This window comes from Pleuronectes platessa, chromosome 14 (assembly GCF_947347685.1).
Source record: "Pleuronectes platessa chromosome 14, fPlePla1.1, whole genome shotgun sequence".
NCBI lineage: Eukaryota > Metazoa > Chordata > Actinopteri > Pleuronectiformes > Pleuronectidae > Pleuronectes > Pleuronectes platessa.
Window position 1 is genome coordinate 24,487,863 of NC_070639.1, and position 21,075 is coordinate 24,508,937.

Consider the following 21,075-nt stretch of genomic DNA (forward strand, 5'->3'; position numbering starts at 1 on the left):
TTCCTTTCATTTCAGGTCGTTCTCATGTCACTGATGTTTTTCAAGTGTTTCTGATCAGTTTGGTTTGAATCACTTATTTGATGATATAAAAACGAGCTGAGACGTGATGATTGACAGCTGAGGCTGACTCCTGATTGGTCAGGTGGGCGTATACATGACGTCACCAGTGCTCGATGACAGCAGTATCCGGTCATGTCGTCCATGTTGATACAGTCATTGATGCCTTCAAGCTCAGGGGTCAGATTTATAAAAGCGTGCGTAGGATTCTTACTCAAAGTGTGCGTACGCACAAAAGCCGGAAATGGAGTACGCCAAAGCTAATTCTGATTTATAGAGAGAACCGTGCGCACGCAAACCTGAACTCCAAATCCGTCCTCCACACGCCCTAACCCGAACCAATTTCAACTATAAATGGTCAATGCAAAGCACGTCATGAATATGTAATGATGCTGCTGACCAATGGGCTTCCACCGTGAGTCCTGACGGAGTCACGGCATCAAGCGATGAGAAGAGGAAGTGAAACTTTCTGACACTGACATCGAGGTGTTTGTTAGTGAGGTGGAGGTGAAGAGCGACTTTATGGGACAGCAGTGATGTCACTAATAGGAAGAAGGGTACGGGGGGGGGGGGGGGAGAACAGCCTGAGGTTATAAAGAGAACAGCAACACATACGTTCAATCTGACAACTTCCTGTTTCCAGGTGTAAATACAGCATCACACAGAAGATTCCTTTTCACATAACTTCATATTATACCCCTATGAAAGTGTTTCATGTTTGGCAGATTTCCCTGTCCATCAAAAACCTTGTTTTTTCACACTTGCTTATATATGTGTGTGTGTGTGTGTGTGTGTGTGTGTGTGTCTGTGTCTGTGTGTGTGTGCAGGTTACTGTGGCACCATGGTGATCGAGGAGGAGGACGCTCCCATTGGCCTGACGCTGGACGACACAAAGCCCGATGGGAGTGTCCCTGCGATCATGGGGTGAAGACAGAGATTCAGACAGTGACACTGATCATGTGACTGTGATTGACATGAAGGTTGATTGTTTGAAAAGCAGGAGGAACAGGAAGGAAGTGAATCTGTGGTTTAACTTTCAGATGTCTCTCTTGTGATGTCACAGTTTCCTGCTGAGGACAAACTCAATAAAACATTAATTTAGTTTTTAGATCAGACTCTAACTTCAGAGACGAGAGACAAATAATTTCTCTTATAGATGCAGCTGTGTGTCCTTTGTCATAATGTGTTTGTGTTGTGTTCACAATGTGTGTGTGTATGTGTTTGTTCACTTCTTCCTTCTCACGAATCACTGTTTCCTCTCCTTCAGGTTCATCCTGGCCCGTAAGTGCAGGAAACTGTCCGGACTGACCAAGGAGGAGAGGTGGGTCCCTCAGAGGAGACAGAACCTTCACACTGTCCCTCAGCGGAGACAGAACCTTCACACTGTCCCTCAGAGGAGACAGAACCTTCACACTGTCCCTCAGAGGAGACGGATCATTGACACTGTCCCAGCTGCAGGATCCTTCTAATCCAGACTGTTGTTGCTGTTTTCAGGCTGAAGAAGATCTGTGAGATCTACGCCCGGGTTCTGGACTCGGAGGAGGCTCTGCATGTGAGTTCCTCCTCAGACTGGAGCTCACTGGTTTCTGAGCATCACAGGCTCCATGTTCTCCTGGAGAACTCCCACTCGGGGACGGGTTTGGTTCTGACCCGCGTCCACAGGGAGACGTCCTGTGGAGCAGCGCTGCTAATTATTCAACCTTTACTTATTTCCTGAGTGTTCACTCTGGGATCCCGACCCACAGTGAACACACGCTCAGCCACAGCTGCAGCTGCGTCGCTGGTTCGAACCCTCATGTGTGGTCCTGTGTGTTTCAGCCGGTTCACTACGAGGAGAAGAACTGGTGTGAGGAGGAATATTCTGGAGGCTGCTACACAGCTTACTTCCCCCCAGGGATCCTCACCCAGTACGGGAAGTAAGTCTCCACCACGTCAGCATCCGTCCTGTCGTCCTGCAAACAAACAAACAAACAAACAAACAAACAAACAAACAAACAAACAAACAAACATACATACATACATACATACAAACAAACAAACAAACAAACAAACAAACAAACAAACAAACATACAAACAAACAAACAAACAAACACACAGGGATGAAACTCACCGTCAGTGAATCACAGATGAGCTGTAGTTCCTCATGTCCCCTGCAGGGTGCTGAGGGAGCCGGTGGGCCGGTTGTACTTCGCTGGGACGGAGACGGCCACAGAGTGGAGCGGCTACATGGAGGGGGCGGTGCAGGCCGGAGAGAGAGCGGCCAGAGAGGTGAGGGCGACCAAGACCACGACCAAGACCCGACCCCGACCTAGACCAAGACCACGACCCACTAAAGAGACCACTTCCAAGACCACGACCACGACCTCGGCCACAACCAACTAAAGAGACCACTTCCAAGACCACGACCAAGACCAAGACCAAGACCAAGACCACAACCCACTAAAGAGACCACGACCACGACCAAGACCACGACCTCGAACACGACCACGACCTCGGCCACGACCACTAAAGAGACCACGACCAAGACCACGACCAAGACCACGACCAAGACCAAGACCACGACCTCGACCACGACCACGAATTCGGCCACGACCAAGACCAAGACCACGACCGCGACCTCGGCCACAACCAACTAAAGAGACCACTTCCAAGACCACGACCAAGACCAAGACCAAGACCAAGACCACAACCCACTAAAAAGACCACGACCACGACCAAGACCAAGACCACAACCGCGACCACGACCTCGACCACGACCACGACTTCGGCCACGACCACTAAAGAGACCACTTCCAAGACCACGACCACGACCTCGGCCACAACCAACTAAAGAGACCACTTCCAAGACCACGACCAAGACCAAGACCAAGACCAAGACCAAGACCACAACCCACTAAAGAGACCATGACCAAGACCACGACCTCGAACACGACCACGACCTCGGCCACGACCACTAAAGAGACCACGACCAAGACCACGACCAAGACCACGACCAAGACCAAGACCACGACCGCGACCAAGACCACGACCTCGACCACGACCACGACTTCGGCCACGACCACTAAAGAGACCACGACCTCGACCACGACCACGACCACGACCACGACCACGACCACGACCACTAAAGAGACCAGGAGATCAGCTCGTAGTTAAAGCGCAGACGGGAGGAGGAGGTGGGAGGAGTCTCACCTCCCACTCCTCCCTCTGTAGTTTGACAATAAGAAACAAGTTTAATATTCACCAGTTTCTTCAGTACAAGTGGATTCATGACTTATTGTCCCTCACATGTGGGACCAGTCCATCTTTAAAACCTCTATAGAACTTAATACCCTCACTTATTAATTCAATAATGAAATGATGAAAGTTGTTGATTTAGATTGAAGGATGAAGTTCTCAGTGTCTCATCGACTCGTTGACGACTGGTCTTCATGTCGTTGATTCTGTGGAATTGAACTTTGACCTCTCCACTCGTCTCTCGTCTCCTGAGTCTCGTCCTCCTGTCTGTTGCAGGTCCTGTGTGTGATGGGCAGAATCCAGCAGAGTGAGATCTGGCAGCCGGAGCCTGAGAGTGTGGTGAGACAAACTTTCTACAGATTTACAGGAAGTGAAAACCTGGATGAACGTGTCTCACACTCGTGTCCGTCCCCCGACAGGAAGTTCCCGCTCTGCCCTTCGTCACCTCCTTCTGGGAGAGGAACCTGCCGTCGGTCGGGGGCCTCCTCAAGCTCACCGGAGTCTCCGCCCTCCTGACGCTGGCCACGGCAGCGGGCCTCGTGGCCTACAAGAAGGGTCTCCTCCCCCGGAGCTAGAGCGGGGGGGGCAGATCTCAACAGACACTGTACTCGAGTTCTTCTAGTGCACCGCTCCGTGTTCAGAGTGGTGACCTGTAGGGTTAGGATGTTATTTGAGAAACGCCCGGTCGGATCAGAGACTGTTGAGCTCAAGCACCGTCGAGCACAAACGAGAGAGAAACAGAAAAGATTAAACGTAAAGAGACGAGAGAAGAAGACTCGAGCTCGTCAGCCAATCAGATTGAAACAATGAAACTAATGAAGAAAACGAATCAAATGAGAAATAGATATATAACATATATATGATGAATAATGTTCCACACATTGCCAATGACACTCCCATTGATCACATCAGAGTGTATTATCTCTGTGTGTGTGTGTTTGTGTGAGTGTGTGTGTGTGTGTGTGTGTGTAATTACCTCTGATGATTTTCGGTGCTGATCCACTCACGTCACGTTCAAACACTTGTTTTCACGAAATTAAAAACCCCAGCAGAGGATAAAGATGAAGTGATATTTTTATTTGTATTGTTTTTATTGTGAACTCAGCAGCTGATTCATCTCAGAATCGTCCTCTCAGAGATTCTGTGTTTTCAGACGATGTTGATTCATCATCAGATCCTCGTTTGTGCTGCTTCAGTAAAAACTCCATGAAAATCCCGACTGCGTCAAAGTGAGTCCGACTGAAGCCTCGTGAATTTGTGCAGATTTGTGACGTGTGAACCGAAGTGACCTGTGCAGCTGTTTGTATTTTAATGTTGGAGCGACTCCATGAAATCCACTTCCTGTAAACATCACTTCACATCTGAACGTTCCTCAACCTGAAGGAACTTTGACTCTTTGAAACAGAAATACACAGAGAATTAATAAAACTAAACTTATATTACTTTCTAGTTTGAGTTAGAAAGGGAAAAGAGACATTAATACTTTAAACTAAACTTTACAGCTGATGGACGAACAATTGTTATATGATTATAACATGAAAATCAAGGTTCTATCCACGTTGTTAGAATTTAAACATGACTGAGTTTTTACATCTGTTGTGAAGGTCGTTCTGTGTTCGAGAGAATCCTCTGTTCCAAAGATGTGTGTGTTTGTGTGTGTCTGTTAGTGTTTGTGTGTAGTCTGTTGTGCCTTAATTGAAGTCCTAGTGTTTTTCGTGTTTCCTCTCAAGTGCCTGTGTGACTCTGACACTCTCCGCCCTTTGCTCCTCCCCCTCCTTGTCCCGCCTGCACTGGAGGTCAGAGGTCAGATCGAGCAGGTTGCTGGTTTAAAACCTGTTTTACCGGAGTTGTGTCATCACTGTTAACGTGACTCTGGTGAATCCAGTTGTGTGAACAAACTAAATAAAGATGGACGACACGTCTCCACTAAAATATCTACGATGCAAACGATGACGTCATGTGAAGTTTAGTGGAGCTACATCATCGAGGCCACGCCCACATCGTCCAACCTTCGCAGAAAATACACAAAATATTCTCACAAAATAAAAAATAAATAAAAATACGATGCTACTTTCAAAATGTCTTTAGAAAATGAAAGTTTCTTTAAACGATTACAGAAAACTTTTTTGCCATGCAGCTACTGTCTCTCACCAGTAGGGCGGGCTGCAGCCCCACGTCTCAGCTGTCAATCATCATGTCTCAGAACATTTTTATTATTATTAAAACCAAACCGATCAGAAAATCTGAAGAACGACCTGAAATGACAGAAACCATCTTTAACAAACAATTATTCAACGTCTACTTTCATTTTGTTTGTTTGTTTGGTCCATGTCACATCGGCTAACATGGAGGAGGTCAGGGCTTGTAATCAAAACGGTGTCGTCTGTGATCAGATTGTTGAATTTGTCAAGCTGTGATCTCCAGTGTGTGTGTGTGTGTGTCTTGTGTTGGCAGTGTGTCTCTGTCTCTGTTGTGTGATGACCTCATGTCAGCTGTTTTACCCCCTCGCCTCTTTTTCTACTGGTTTTCTTCTCACAGGAGCAGAAACACACGTCCTGAACCACAGAACTCGTACAGAACTCTAACAGAACTCGTACAAAACTCGTACAGAACTCGTACAGAACAGAACCGACGTCTCGTGTGTGTAATCGTCCTCCGGCCCTCGTGTCTTTCTCTGTAATTGAGCCTCTTGATTCTTCCTGTGTCTCGTTGATGTCTATGATTCCTCAAACAAAGCTGGTGATATTTAAAGAAAGAAATGTGAAATAAATCTTTTCCTCGTATGAAACTGTTCCTGTTTGAGGTTTTTATTTGTGTAGTAATCCAGAGATTTCAGAGTAAAAGCCCTTGAGTCTGTTTCAAGTTTCCTGTGACTTATGCTTTTGCAAAAAAATTTAGACATAAAAAAAATATTAATACATTTATTTCTGATTGATTGATTGAAAACCTAAATTTTGAATCTGAGTTTTGAAATAACAAAAAAAAATTAAAGCAGAGACAAGTAGAAACAGAACTTTTCTCTCTGAGATGTTTTTCTTGTCGTTACATCTGGTTTGTCACAGAGGAAATGATCCATGTGTTTGACTCATAGACTGAATATAAAGGCTTTGACTGGGATGTGCTGCTGTTATACTGCAGCGCCACCTGTGGGTCAAAAGTAGAAAAGCCACCACCGCTCTGCACCTGATGCAGAAATTAAAACGTCCCATTTTTAAGTCCAGAGTTTTGATCTTTTGTGTCAAAGACAAAACTCTGATTTTAAACTCAAAGTGATTTCAATGTGTTTAACTTTGTGTTGAACTAAATCAATTTAGTTAATCAATAAACACATATATGTGACTCTTCATAGAGGGTTAATGTATTCTGCTTGTGTTGTGTCATTTCAATAAACTCATTCTTCATGTGAATAAACACAATGGGTGTGGAGGGCCATCTAGTGGTGAAGTTATATATTACAACCACCTCCTCTGATTCCTCTGGAGCTCTGTCTCCACTCTGCCTCCCAGCAACAAGGCCCAGTCAGAGCCGCTCTACACACAAGCTGCTGCTGCTTCAGCCTCTGGATCCTCAGGACACAGCTCAGCCTCCGTCCACACACACTGTCCTCTTCACACTGTCCTCTTCACACTCTGCTTCGATAAGACCCCCACCTGTTGAGAGAAGAAGACATCAGTGTCACAGAGACTCACTTCATCAGTTGTGAGTCAGTGATGCAGCTCATCCAGTAGAAAGAGCAGCAGGGACTTCAGTCCTGTTCAGAGGTGGAGCAGCTTCCTCTCTGCTTCATGTTCACGTGTTGGAATGAACACGCTAAGAGCTCAGTGTGTGTCCTCTGCATGTCAAAGTGCAGAGTGGACACCTGAGAGGTGGATTTACTGCTGTTACAGGTGAAGCCATGTTTCACTGTGTGTTGATGAACATCTGCTTCTGACAAACTGGGACCAGAGGAGACAGATGGACCTCAGCAGAGGTTCTGCTCTGTAAAAAGAGCTCCTGGTTACCATGTGATGAGGAGAGGCTTCAGTCCCACTGATCTCAGAGCTGTGACAAAGATCCACCTGATCAGTTCTTCACTGATGAAGTGAGAGGACAAACTGTCTCAGATCAGATGAAGACGACACCGTCTCTGCTCCTCGTGTGAGGACATGTCCAGGAGATCTTTCTGAGATCAGCTCAACTGAACCTGACAGACACAGTCAGGCTAAGTGGTCACATGACGCTGGTTATCAACTCGTTAAGTTAACTCAGGTTTTCCTCATCTAAAAGGGGCGGGGTTTACTGTGGATGACCAATCACAGACATGGACAGTTTGACTGACAGCAGAGCCTCATATTTCACAACCAGGATCAAACTGTTCTATAATAAAAATCAGAGGAGAACAAACACATGATCCAGAAAAAAAAGAAACTCAGTCACAGCTGCTAAATGTAGGAAGAACAGCTGGTGAAACATCTGGATCGTGTCAATGTGTAAGTTACAGCGCCCCCTGGTGGCATCTGGTAAAAATATTACGTGACCACAACATAATAACGTGTGTGAACGAGATAAATAACTCGAGGCCACGAGATATGAATCTGTTGTTTATTAACAAGACGAGTGGAAGACAAGAAGATTCTGGATGAGAAATGTTTGAATCCCAGGATGTGACACACAGTGTCTCACTACTCTGAGGACACACACTGTATCACTGTCTCTGAGGACACACACGGTCTAACTGTCTCTGAGGACACACACTGTGGTGGAAACCTCTGACATCACTACTCAATAGAAACACATGGACCTGTCTCCAGGAAGCTGAGGTCATCTGGTGTTTTGGTGACAGGATGAGTCTGGAGACATTGAGATGTTCTGGGTGAGTTAGAGATCAACTGAACCAACCAGACGTTGATTTAAACTTCTCTTATCCGTCCCTTTAAGGAGAGTGTGCACCACACAACAGTGTAGAGTCACTGTGGTCAGTGGGTGGAGCTTCTATACTGGTTGATCTCCAACTTAACCTGGAGCAGGTTAGATGTTCATCAGAAGTTACCATGGTGATTGAACTGGTTAAGAAGTGGACGAGCTTCGTAGAACTGAAAAAACTAAACCTGAAGTTAACCTGATAACCACAAATCCTGCTTGGTAGCACAGACCCTGGATCTGTGATACTGACTGTGTTTAGTAACATACTGATGAAAGCAGCGTGGACTGACTCCAACCATCTACTGACCTCAGAGTCTCCAGTCGACAGGTTGGACTCTGCTGTAGATCAAGCAGCACCTTCACTGCTGAGGCCTGCAGGCAGTTGTAGCTCAGATCCAGTTCTCTCAGATGAGAGGGGTTTGACCTCAAAGCTGAAGCCAGAAAAGAACAGCTGATCTCTGACAGACAGCATCTCTTCAACCTGGATAAAGAAATATGAATATTAGAATGTGTCCTCCTGTTGTTGTGGATCGTCATCATGTCAACACAGACTCTCAACATGCTGCAGTTCTTCAACCTGGATAAAGAATAAAACTTAACTGTAAATTAATGTTCATGTGTGAAAATAACAGAAACATATTCATGTGAAAACAGAATATGAAATCAGACATGTTGGACTAAAACGAGTCCTGATTCAGTGAAAACAGATTATTTGGACCCGGTCTCTGTCCCGCAGATCAGTTTAGGAAATCCAGAACTAAACTCAGTGTTTTAAAAAGTAGCTGAATATTTAAAATGTCACAGATTATTAATGAATGGATTCATGTTATCTATGAAGAGGAATAATGTTAAATTTGAAATAAAGGAGATAAATTGTGTATAAATCATGCTTTAAAGATACAAGATCTACAAAAGTCTGTCAGTGAACTGACCACAGAGTCTCCAGTCGACAGGTTGGATTCTTTAGAAAACCACACAGCTCCTTCACTCCTGAGTCCTGCAGGTTGGTGTATCTCAGATCCAGTTCTCTCAGATGAGAGGGGTTTGACCTCAGAGCTGAAGCCAGAGAAGAACAACTGATCTCTGTCAGTCTGCAGCTCATCAACCTGGATAAAGAATAAAACTTAACTGTAAATTAAACTGAGTTCATGTGTGAAAATAACAGACACATATTCATGTCAGCACAGACTCATAACATGGAAGATAAATATGAAATCAGACATGTTGGACTTAAAACGAGTCCTGATTCAGTACAAATAGATTATTTGGACCCGGTCTCTGTCCTGCAGATCAGTTTAGGAAATCCAGAACTAAACTCAGTGTTTTAACAAGTCGCTGAATATTTAAAATGTCACAGATTAATTTATGAATGGATCCAAGTTATGTATGAAGAGGAATTATGTTAAATTATAATTTAATGAGATCAATTGTGTATAAATGTTGTTTATAGATATGAGATCTACAAAAGTCAGTCAGTGAACTGACCTCAGATTCTCCAGTCGACAGGTTGGACTCTTTAGAAAACCACACAGCTCCTTCACTCCTGAGTCCTTCAGCTTGTTTCCACTCAGATCCAGTTCTCTCAGATGAGAGGGGTTTGACCTCAGAGCTGCAGCCAGAGAAGAACAGCTGATCTTTGACAGTCTGCAGATCCTCAACCTGGATAAAGAATAAAACTTAACTGTAAATTAAACTGAGTTCATGTGTGAAAATAACAGACACATATTCATGTCAGCACAGACTCATAACATGGAAGATAAATATGAAATCAGAAATGTTGGACTAAAAAACGAGTCCTGATTCAGTGAAAACAGATTATTTGGACCCGGTCTCTGTCCTGCAGATCAGTTTAGGAAATCCAGAACTAAACTCAATGTTTAAACAAGTCGCTGAATATTTAAAATGTCACAGATTAATTAATTAATGAATTCATGTTATGTATGAAGAGGAATTATGTTAAATTCAAATTAAATGAGATCAATTGTGTATAAATACTGCTTTATAGATATGAGATCTACGAAAGTCAGTCAGTGAACTGACGTCAGAATCTCCAGTCGACAGGTTGGACTCTTTAGAAAACCACACAGCTCCTTCACTCCTGAGTCCTGCAGGTTGTTGTCACTCAGATTCAGTTCTCTCAGATGAGAGGGGTTTGACCTCAGAGCTGAAGCCAGAGAAAAACAGCTGATCTCTGACAGACTGCAGATCCACAACCTGGATGAAGAATAAAACTTAACTGTAAATTAAACTGAGATCATGTGTGAAAATAACAGACACATATTCATGTCAGCACAGACTCATAACATGGAAGATAAATATGAAATCAGACATGTTGGACTAAAAACGAGTCCTGATTCAGTACAAATAGATTATTTGGACCCGGTCTCTGTCCTGCAGATCAGTTTAGGAAATCCAGAACTAAACTCAGTGTTTTGACAAGTCGCTGAATATTTAAAATGTCACAGATTAATTTATGAATGGATTCAAGTTATGTATGAAGAGGAATTATGTTAAATTCAAAATAAATGAGATCAATTGTGTATAATTGCTGTTTTATAGATATGAGATCTACAAAAGTCAGTCAGTGAACTGACGTCAGAATCTCCAGTCGACAGGTTGGACTCTGTAGAAAACCACACAGCTCCTTCACTCCTGAGTCCTGCAGGTTGTTTCTACTCAGATCCAGTTCTCTCAGATGAGAGGGGTTTGACCTCAGAGCTGAAGCCAGAGAAGAACAGCTGATCTCTGACAGACTGCAGCTCCACAACCTGGATGAAGAATAAAACTTAACTGTAAATTAAACTGAGTTCATGTGTGAAAATAAAGGACACATATTCATGTGAGCACAGACTCATAACATGGAAGATAAATATGAAATCAGACATGTTGGACTAAAACGAGTCTTGATTCAGTAAAAATAGATTATTTTGGACCCGGTCTCTGTCCTGCAGATCAGTTTAGGAAATCCAGAACTAAACTCAGTGTTTTAACAAGTAGCTGAATATTTAAAATGTCACAGATTAATTAATGAATGGATTCAAGTTATGTATGAAGAGGAATTATGTTAAATTAGAATTAAATTAGATAAATTGTGTATGAATGCTGTTTTATAGATATGAGATCTACAAAAGTCAGTCAGTGAACTGACCACAGAATCTCCAGTCGACAGGTTGGACTTTGTAGAAAACCACACAGCTCCTTCACTCCTGAGTCCTGCAGCCTGTTTAGACTCAGATCCAGTTCTCTCAAATGAGAGAGGTTTGACCTCAGAGCTGAAGCCAGAGAAGAACAGCTGATCTCTGACAGTCTGCAGCTCCTCAACCTGGATAAAGAAATATGAATATTAGAATTTGTCCTCCTGTTGTTGTGGATCGTCATCATATCAACACAGACTCTCAACATGCTGCTGACCTCAGTCCAGTCTGTGACCTGAAGATAAATATCAGATCAGACATGTTGGACCATTGTTTCATTCATCAGCTTCTTCTCTGTGTGTTGGTCACTGAGCAGGTTTGTGTAATTAAACACTGTTTAAAGTAGGGACGGCTCCTGACAGTCACTTCCTGTTTGTTTCTATACTTATCAACTGTCCAACGTGCTTCAATAAGAATGTGTCTTATTCTGAAAACCTGAGGAGGACGAGTGCTCGGCCTCAGTCCACATGTTATTTACTGACACTTTCTCAGTGATCAGGAGCAGGTGAGTGCAGGTGAATGGAGTTGATGAGGTGGACGTGACTGACAGGCTGGGTGAGTGACAGATGACTGAGGGACAGTGAGCAGAGAAGAACTGAGACAATTTAAATAAATAATGACCCAATAAGAAAGAAAGTCTGAAAAGTGAAGAAGGATTTAAGGACCTCAGAGTCTCCAGTCGACAGTTTGGACTCTCCAGTCCAGAACACAGCATCTTCACTCCTGAATCCTGTAGCCCGCTGGAGCTCAGATCCAGTTCTCTCAGATGTGAGGGGTCTGACTTCAGAGCTGAGGCCACGACTTCACAGTGAGTCTCTGAGAGTCGACAACCACTGAGTCTGTAATTAAGTGTAGTTAGAACTGACAGAGGAACTCATTAGATTCAGGTGGTCAAAGGTCAAAGTCACAGAACATTTTCATGGCCTCTTGGAGTTCAAGTCTGTCTTTAGGAGATTTCTTCATACATCGTACAAACGCAGGGTGGGAACTCTCTCTCTCTCACACACACAGACACAAACACACACACACACACTAACACACACATACACACACACACACACACACACACACACACACACACACACACACACACACACACACACACACACACACACACACACACACACACACACACACACACACACACACACACACACACACACACACACACACACACACACACACACACACACAAAGACACACACACACACACACACACAAACACACCACTGATTGGACATGTTATTGATCATGTCTGGACTCACCGAGCCTTCCTGCATTTCCTCACAGCTGGGATCAGTCTCCGTCGACCCTGGTCTGATGTGTTGAACTTCTTCAGGTTCAACTCATCCAGAACCCTCTCTGACATCTGCAGCATGTAGACCAGAGCTGAGCAGTGGATCTCAGAGAGTTTCTCCTTTGATCTGTTCCCTGACGTCAGGAACTGTTTCATCTGCTGATGAACTGAGTGGTCCTTCATCTCAGTCAGACAGTGGAAGATGTTGATGCTTCTGTCCGGAGAAATGTTATCACTGTTTATCTCCTTCAGGTTGTTGATGATGATGTGGGTGATCTGTGGAATGTTCCCTCTCTGACCCAGCAGGCCTCCTAAGACTCTCTGGTTGGACTCCAGACTGAGGCCGTGAAGGAATCGAACAAACAGGTCCAGATGACCATTTGTACTGGTGAGGGATTTCTCCATGGTTCTCTTCAGGAGGTCATCCAGGGAGAAGATACTGTCTGTGTTCCAATATGTTCCCCAGAAGCTGTTGAGTTCTTCTCTGTTCCTCTTGGTGTAACAGTGGAACATGTAGACTGCAGCCAGAAACTCCTGAACGCTCAGATGAACAAAGCAGTAGACTGATTTCTGGAAGATCACACACTCTCTTCTGAAGATCTCAGTACAAACTCCTGAGTACACCGAGGCCTCTGTGACATTAAGACCACACCGCTCCAGGTCTTCTTGGTAGAACATGATGTTTCCTTCCTCCAGATGTTTAAGTGCCAGCCTCCCCAGCTTCAGGAGAACGTCCCTGTCAGCCTCCGTCAGCTGCTGTGGAGTCGTCTCATGTCCCTCACCGTACTTGTTGTTCTTCCTCTTTGTCTGAACCAGCAGGAAGTGTGAGTACAGGTCAGTTAGGGTCTTGGGCAGCTTTCCTCTCTGGTCTGTGGTCAACATGTGCTCCAGAACTGTAGCACTGATCCAGCAGAAGACTGGGATTTGACACATGATGTGGAGGCTCCTGGACGTCTTGATGTGTGAGATGATTCTGCTGCACAGCTCTTCATCACTGAACCTCCTCCTGAAGTACTCCTCCTTCTGGGCGTCAGTGAAGCCTCGTACTTCTGTGACCCTGTCAACACATGCAGGAGGGATCTGATTGGCCGCCGCAGGTCTGGAGGTTATCCAGACGAGAGCCGAGGGAAGCAGATTCCCCCGGATGAGGTTTGTCAGCAGCACGTTGACTGATGACCTCTGTGTGACCTCAGACAAAAGCTCCCTGTGGTTGAAGTCCAGAGAAGGTCTGCTTTCATCCAGGCCGTCAAAGATGAACAAAGGTTTACAGACAGCGAGCGTCTCTGCAGTGAGCTTCTGTAACGCTGGATGGAAAACATGGAGCAGAGTGAGAAGACTGTGCTGCTGGTCCTTCACCAGGTTCAGCTCCCTGAACGAAAGCACAGCCAGCAGACCCACATCCTGGTTCTCTAAACCCTCTGCCCAGTCCAGAGTGAACTTCTGCACCGAGAAGGTTTTTCCAACGCCAGCGACTCCGTTGGTCAGGACGACTCTGATGCTGCTCTGCTGGTCAGTGGAGGCTTTAAAGATGTCGTGGACCTTGATGGGAGTGTCGTGGAGGATCTTCTTCTTGGAAGCCGTCTCAAGCTGCCTCACCTCATGTTGAGTATTAACATCTTCACTCTGTCCCTCTGTGATGTAGAGCTCAGTGTAGATCCTGTTGAGGAGGGTTCTACTTCCTGTTTCATCACTTCCTTCAGTCACATGTTCACATCTCCTCCTCACACTGAGCTTATGTTCATCTGAAACCTCCTGCAGACCACGATCTGCTTAAAGACAAGAAACAATGTGAGAGACAGAGAATCTGAGAATCTGCTGATTGTTTTCATCAGATACAGAAAAACTACAGAAAATAAAAGCTTTTTAACTTTGTGCTTTTCTAACGATGTTAAATGTTGATGCTGTATGAAGGAACAAAATAAAACCACATGTGCTGTTGTCAGAAGTGAAGACATCAGCAGACACATGTACAGTGCTGCTCTGACCGGCTGTCTGACCTCCAGCTCCTGTTCTGGATCTTTGTCCACACTGGGGACAGGAGGAGTCTCCTGAAGAACCAGACTGGTCCCAGTATGAGGTGATGCACTGTCTGCAGAACCAGTGTCCACAGCTGGTGGAGACTGGATCCTTCAGGACGTCCTGACACGAAGCACAGCAGCACGACTGCTCCTCCTCAGAAACATGACTCCTCTTCCTCTCCCTGTGAAGACATGTCCTGATAACTCACATGTCACAGTCACAGGTTGTCATCACTTCTGTCAAGGAGGTTTAGTTTTCACCCAGTATGTTTGTGTGTTGGTTGGTTCGTTAGTGGTATTATAAAAAACGACAGATTACCAGTAAACTTGGTGGAAGGTTGTGGTCTGTGAACCAGGGGGGGGGGGGGCTCTTTCACAGACATGTTCAGAGGACTGATGTTTACCAGTGTGTGGAATTTGGTGCAGATCCAAATGAAAATGAGTCTCTAGTGGATTTCAAAGTGGTTTCATAAGGAGCGTGTTGGTTCTTGGTGGAGGTCTGAGCTCTTTGAGTGATTCTGAGAGATTAGTCACCAACTTCAATGAAGCTGTGTCCTAATGCAGGGGCCACACTAGAGGAAACTAGATCCTCTTCAGAGCAGGTCCCAGTAGAAACAGTCTCTTACTCTGTGGGTGAGGGTCCAGGTTCATTACTGAAGTGTGGAGGATTCATCATGGACCAGTCACTCTTCAGAGACAGACATCTGGACCCTGGAGACTCTGCTCTCAGGCTGTGGTCCTGACCTCTGCAAACACAAACATGTTTTTATTCAGAACACATCATTCACTGGTTCATTCTGTGAGGATTCAGTTTGGAGCTTCACATGTTTGTAGCAGGTCTCTTACTTTGTGTGTGAGGGTCCAGGTTCATTACTGAAGACTGGAGGATGTCCCATGAACCAGTCACTCTTCAGAGACTCACAGATTAACCCTGGAGACTCTGCTCTGTCCTCTTCCTCCTCATAACCACTCATCTTCAGTCTGAGAGGAAAAACACTGTGAGCTCAGAGGATTCAGGACAAACCAGTCTGTTCAAGAAACACACCTAAAAATACCAAGCAAGGAAACACACACACACACACACACACACACACTCACACAAACACACACACTCACTCACTCACTCACTCACTCACTCACTCACTCACTCACTCACTCACACACACACACACACTCACTCACTCACTCACTCACTCACTCACTCACTCACACACACACAGACACACACACACACACACACACACACACACACACTCAGGTGAATGTAACGTATGAGTGTGAAAACACGTTTTGTTATTAAACACTTGATGAACAGATGAAGATAAAAAGTGATGCTGTGAGTTAACTCTGTTAATTAGTCCTTTGAAGGCTCTTTGATCCAGACCTGCTGTTCACATCTGTCTCTGGGATCCGATCACATGACGTCTGTCACCAGGTGTGAACTGACAAACTTAGAGTCATGTGATCAGCAGACGGATGTTAACAGCAGGTGTGAGAGTGAGACAGTGAAACTTTCAGAAAGTTGTGTTCACACTCACCTGCTCACTTTCCTTCCTTCTGCTCGTCCAGGTGAAAATGGAGTCTGACACTTCCCTGTTCTCAGGCTCCTCCTCCCTGTGGAACCAGTTCACTATTTAAACCAACCGGTTCAAAGTCCAGTTCATGCCCATGAAGATGAACTGGTTCACAGTTCATGTTTGATGTTATGATGTCGGTGACACACTTAGGATCATGTATTTAGTTAATAATGGACGGTTTGGGATCCTGAATCCAGATCCTCACTTTAACCCTGAGTCCTGACTGGGAGCTTCTCCTGGGACTGAGACAGACTATGTTGACTGGTCCTTTCTCATGATGTTTAAATGAGTCTCATAAACTGTGGAATCAAACCATCACTCAGTTCCTTCATGTTCTGATCCTGGTCACTAGTGATGAGTGTGTCTTAGTCCAAGTGAGAGCAGAGAGGAGGAGGACACTGGTGGACCAGAGACAAAGTGAGCGGCTGCTTCAAGTGGACGGACTCTGCTCCTCTCCCATTATCTCAAGGTGGGAGGGACTGGGAGTGGGTGGGGGCTCACTGCAGCTTAAGTGAAAGCTGCTCCTGATTGGCTGAGTACTGAATGCATCCTTCACTTGATTGGTCTAATGGCATTTACTAATTTTAGAGGAGAGAAGTTATAAAATCAGTCAAAAATGGAAAGTACGCCAGAGCAGCTTTTCTCAAACATAGGAGACGATTTAAATGTGAAGTGATTTGACGGCTCCCACAGGAAAGTGAAGCCAAAACATCTGGATCGCCCCCTAGTGGCCGGCTGCAGTAAACATTAAATGCATTTTTGTCAAAGATGTTTCCTTTCATTTCAGGTCGTTCTCATGTCACTGATGTTTTTCAAGTGTTTCTGATCAGTTTGGTTTGAATCAATTATTTGATGATATAAAAACAAGCTGAGACGTGATGATTGACAGCTGAGGCTGACTCCTGATTGGTCAGGTGGGCGTATACATGACGTCACCAGTGCTCGATGACAGCAGTATCCGGTCATGTCGTCCATGTTGATACAGTCATTGATGCTAACATAGAGACGTCAGAACAACCGGTTCAAGCTCAGGGGTCGGATTTATAAAAGAGTGCGTAGGATTCTTACAAAAAATATGGCGACGCCTGCGAGCTAGTTCTGGCAGACAACTCGAGCTGCGCTGCGCCAATCATATTACATACATCATGTGACATACCTCAATCTCCACAACCATCTATAATACACACCCACCTTATCAGGTGGTCTATTTAACCAGAGACATTTCCCATCCACCCCTCTTGCTCGCACTGCTGCTGCAGTATTGTTACCTGTTGCTTCAGTCCCTCCACCACCCCAGCATCCACCTGTAGGCTCCAACGGGGGGTTACAAGTATTTGCTCATCACTCCCATCATTCCTGTGTAATCATATGGGGGAGTGATTAAGTTGGAGCCTAGACGCCAAACACTAAATTTGTTTTAATAAATATATTACATGACCGAACGTGAGTTGTCTGACTGAAGTGTGCGTACGCACAAAAGCCGGAAATGGAGTATACCAAAGCTAATTCAGATTTATAAAACCGTGCGCAAGCAAACCTGAACTCCAATTCCGCCCTCCACACACCCAATTTCAACTATATGTGGTCAATGCAAAGCACCTCATGAATATTAAATGATGCTGCTGACCAATGGGTTTCCACCGTGAGTCCTGTGATAGAAATTTTACTCATTAGGGCAATGATTGATATTGATGTTTTCGAAAGATAACAAATGTTGCCTGAGAAGTCAGGGTTGCACTCATGACTGGTATGTGACATCCTCACTGACGATGTCACCAAACAAAGACTTAACAGAACGGGGGATTTGTGGTTGTAAACATTGGGCAAGGGATCTTGAAAAACAGATGCTACATTCCAAAGGTCTGGGAAAGATTAGGAGACAGGATATTGGTCACCTATTGCTTAACATGAAAGAGGTTGATCTATAACATTTGTTTCCTCTCTAGGAGGGGCTTGGAGATGTATAAAGTGCTGCTTTTCTTGTATGTCATTGCTCATTGTATGAAATCTATTCCATGGTCTTGTACATTGATGCCCATCTGCAGATGTAGAATAAACTTCCAGAAAGACATTGTAATGACTTGTGCTTGACTATTGAGAAATTCCCATGACAGTCCTGACGGAGGCACGGCATCAAGCGATGAGAAGAGGAAGTGAAACTTTCTGACACTGACATCGAGGTGTTTGTTAGTGAGGTGGAGGTGAAGAGCGACTTCATGGGACAGCAGTGATGTCACTAATAAAGACAACACACAGACACACTGACACTCTGTGGATAACACAATGTGTGAGATCAGAAATCACTGAACCCTCTCTTCCTCCTCGTCCTTCCATTCATGTGCACACATCACAGAACCACGCACCACTGTCACAGCAGTATTTATTTATTAAGAACATCGGACCGATTCCCTCACATCAGTGGATCCTCACCTCCTCTGGGATGTTATCTGGAAAGTTTCATTCCTCCAGAATACGTACATTTTCACCACTTTCTAACTTTCTGCCAATTTTGGTAAACATTTTAGCATGTTGAAGCCTCAAAAAGCCAAATCATTTGCCTAAATAATAATAATAATTCTTACAATTTCAATAGGGCCTCACGTCTGTCAGTGCCTGTCAGTGCTCAGGACCTAAATGTTCTGACTAAAAAAGGTGTGATTATGAAATACAGTGACCTCCTGCAGTCGTGTGCATGGCCACTAGAGGGCAGAAAACCACCGAGTGAGCAGACTGACGACAGATGAACTGGTGTCCTCTAAGAAACTCTGGGTTGGTTTCCGCCCTGATTGCTGCAGGAGCTATGTGCACACACACACACACACACACACACACACACATACACACACACACACACACACACACAGAGGAGTGGGGGGTTTAATCCTGAACTGGGATTAATCATGTTGTCGCTGGTTCTGCTGGTCGACATGTTGCTGTCATCAGTGCTGTCAGAGGCTCGTACAGGCCCAGACTGACACAGCAGGATTAGTCACTGCCACCACTTCAGTAAACCACCATGACTCCATCAGCACACACACACACACACACACACACACACACACACACACAGGTTGTGTAGCTGCAGCACACGAGCAGCTGCATGATGCTGGGGTTGCATTTTTTCCTTCATTTCATGCAGGTGTCAATACATCTGCATTCATCTGTGCCAAAGAGCGTGCACGGACATGCACACAGGCCCATCCCCACCCTACACACACACACACACACACAGACACACACTGCCCTGTGTGTATCAGACCACAATGCTCCTGGCCCTCGCTGCAGCCTGCTGTGATATGAAATGTGACACTGTCAATTTGCCTCCCAATCCGTCAGGCGGTCGATTGGATTCAGATGCATTGTGGGAGCCGGGGACTCGGAGCTGTGGCCTAGACAACCACTAACCTCCCTCCACCAACCGCCCCCCCCCTCCCCCCGCACCCCCAACGCCCACGTAAGTTCCCTCAACGGTGAAATCGTCTGCAATCTCCCGTTAAATGTTCTCGCTCCCAGACTCAGCGTTAGATTGTTTTCCTGTCAGCAGGTGAGGGGGGGGTGATGTGTGTATGTGTGTGTGTGTGTGGGGGGGGGGGGGGCAGTCTGTACCCAGGGTGCTGAGGTGCTGAGGTGCAGCGACGACTTTACTGAAAACAACAGCTGCTGCAGAAAAAAACAGTTTCTCTGTTTGTGTGTTTTCACAGAGAAGCTTCAGGATCTGCAGCTCAGGACGACTTGAAACAGGATTGAGATCTGTTCTTCACAAGTGGATGTGTTGATGAGGTTTCTAACACGTGACGTGAAACTGGAAGAACACAAACGTCTCAGGATGAAGAAGAGGAGCCGGACACGTAGAAGATGAAGACGTCCACTTGGGAACACGAGGAGATTCCAGATCTTCTGGTGATGAGGGCCGATGCCGGTGTGGATGAGCTGTAAACAACAACACTGATCTGTCCACAGCAGAGTTTGTACGTCATGTCCCGCCTCCTGCTGCTCTACAGGCTCTGCCCCTCGCCTGATGATCCACCATCTTCTCTGGGCTGGAGTCGGACCATTAGCTTCAGAATGACTCAGTGTGACAGTGACGGAGCACTGAGGTGATTTCATCTGATACAGAACCATCAGGGCCCAGTGACGATCACTCAATCTGTCAGGCCACAAAGAAAGAAACTGAGCGTGGGGAGAGAGGAGGAGGAGGAGAAGGAGGAGGAGGAGGAGGCGGAGGATGAGGAGGAGAAGGAAGTTACATAAACAGTGTCATCTGTGAAAGTGAAGCTAATGTGGAAGTTCCTGACACCTGCATTCTCTCAAATGACCAGCAGAGGGCGAATCCACTGGCTTTAAAACAAGTCACTTTCTATAGAAGTCTATGAGAAAATTACATCAGTTAACATTGGTCTCATCTTTGTTGTCCCACTGAGACATCGAGCTATGTCGCCCCCTGGTGGACGTGGACTCCAGATCCGAGAAGAGAAGCTAATGAAACCAGAAATCTCTCAAATGACCAACAGAGGGCGACTCCACTGGTTTAGAGAGAGAGAGAGAGTGAGGGGAGAGTGAGAGAGAGAGAGAGAGAGAGAGAGAGAGAGAGAGAGAGAGAGAGAGTGTGTTTAATCCCTGGAGTGAGACGACAGCAGTAAAAGCCCTCGAACCTGAAATAGTCTTCTCCTCTCTCTCTCTCTCTCTCCCTCTCTTTTCTCTCCTCTCCTCTCCTCTCCTCACCTCTCCTCTCCTCTCCTCTCGTCCTGATCTAAACGCTCTTCCCAGCAGGACCAGTAAACTGCAGCACTGAGGG

The 21,075-nt window shown here is 45.5% G+C and overlaps 2 protein-coding genes across 5 annotated transcripts in view; one reads left to right on the plus strand and one right to left on the minus strand.

The window, feature by feature from the left end:
* Positions 1 to 16,380, minus strand: part of LOC128456343 (NACHT, LRR and PYD domains-containing protein 12) — a 28,384-nt gene extending 12,004 nt beyond the window's left edge. For 3 of the 4 annotated variants that reach the window (XM_053440462.1, XM_053440460.1, XM_053440463.1), the window contains exons 1-5: positions 16,242 to 16,380; positions 15,550 to 15,684; positions 15,330 to 15,449; positions 14,683 to 14,885; positions 12,654 to 14,454 (exon numbers count right to left, since the gene is read on the minus strand). In XM_053440462.1, coding sequence (XP_053296437.1) covers positions 12,654 to 14,454; positions 14,683 to 14,885; positions 15,330 to 15,449; positions 15,550 to 15,677 — 2,252 coding nt within the window. In that variant the 5' untranslated portion in view covers positions 15,678 to 15,684; positions 16,242 to 16,380. Of the gene's footprint in view, positions 1 to 8,501; positions 8,676 to 9,126; positions 9,301 to 9,679; positions 9,854 to 10,234; positions 10,409 to 10,788; positions 10,963 to 11,342; positions 11,517 to 12,053; positions 12,228 to 12,653; positions 14,455 to 14,682; positions 14,886 to 15,329; positions 15,450 to 15,549; positions 15,685 to 16,241 lie in introns of all 4 variants that reach the window. The other variant, XM_053440464.1, reaches the window with a different exon arrangement.
* Positions 993 to 6,080, plus strand: LOC128456356 (amine oxidase [flavin-containing]). Its single transcript, XM_053440503.1, has 6 exons — positions 993 to 1,378; positions 1,552 to 1,609; positions 1,876 to 1,973; positions 2,215 to 2,326; positions 3,569 to 3,631; positions 3,712 to 6,080. The coding sequence occupies exons 1-6, from the start codon at positions 1,239 to 1,241 to the stop codon at positions 3,865 to 3,867; spliced, it is 627 nt and encodes a 208-aa protein (XP_053296478.1). The 5' UTR covers positions 993 to 1,238; the 3' UTR covers positions 3,868 to 6,080.
* Positions 16,381 to 21,075: the final 4,695 nt, after the last annotated feature.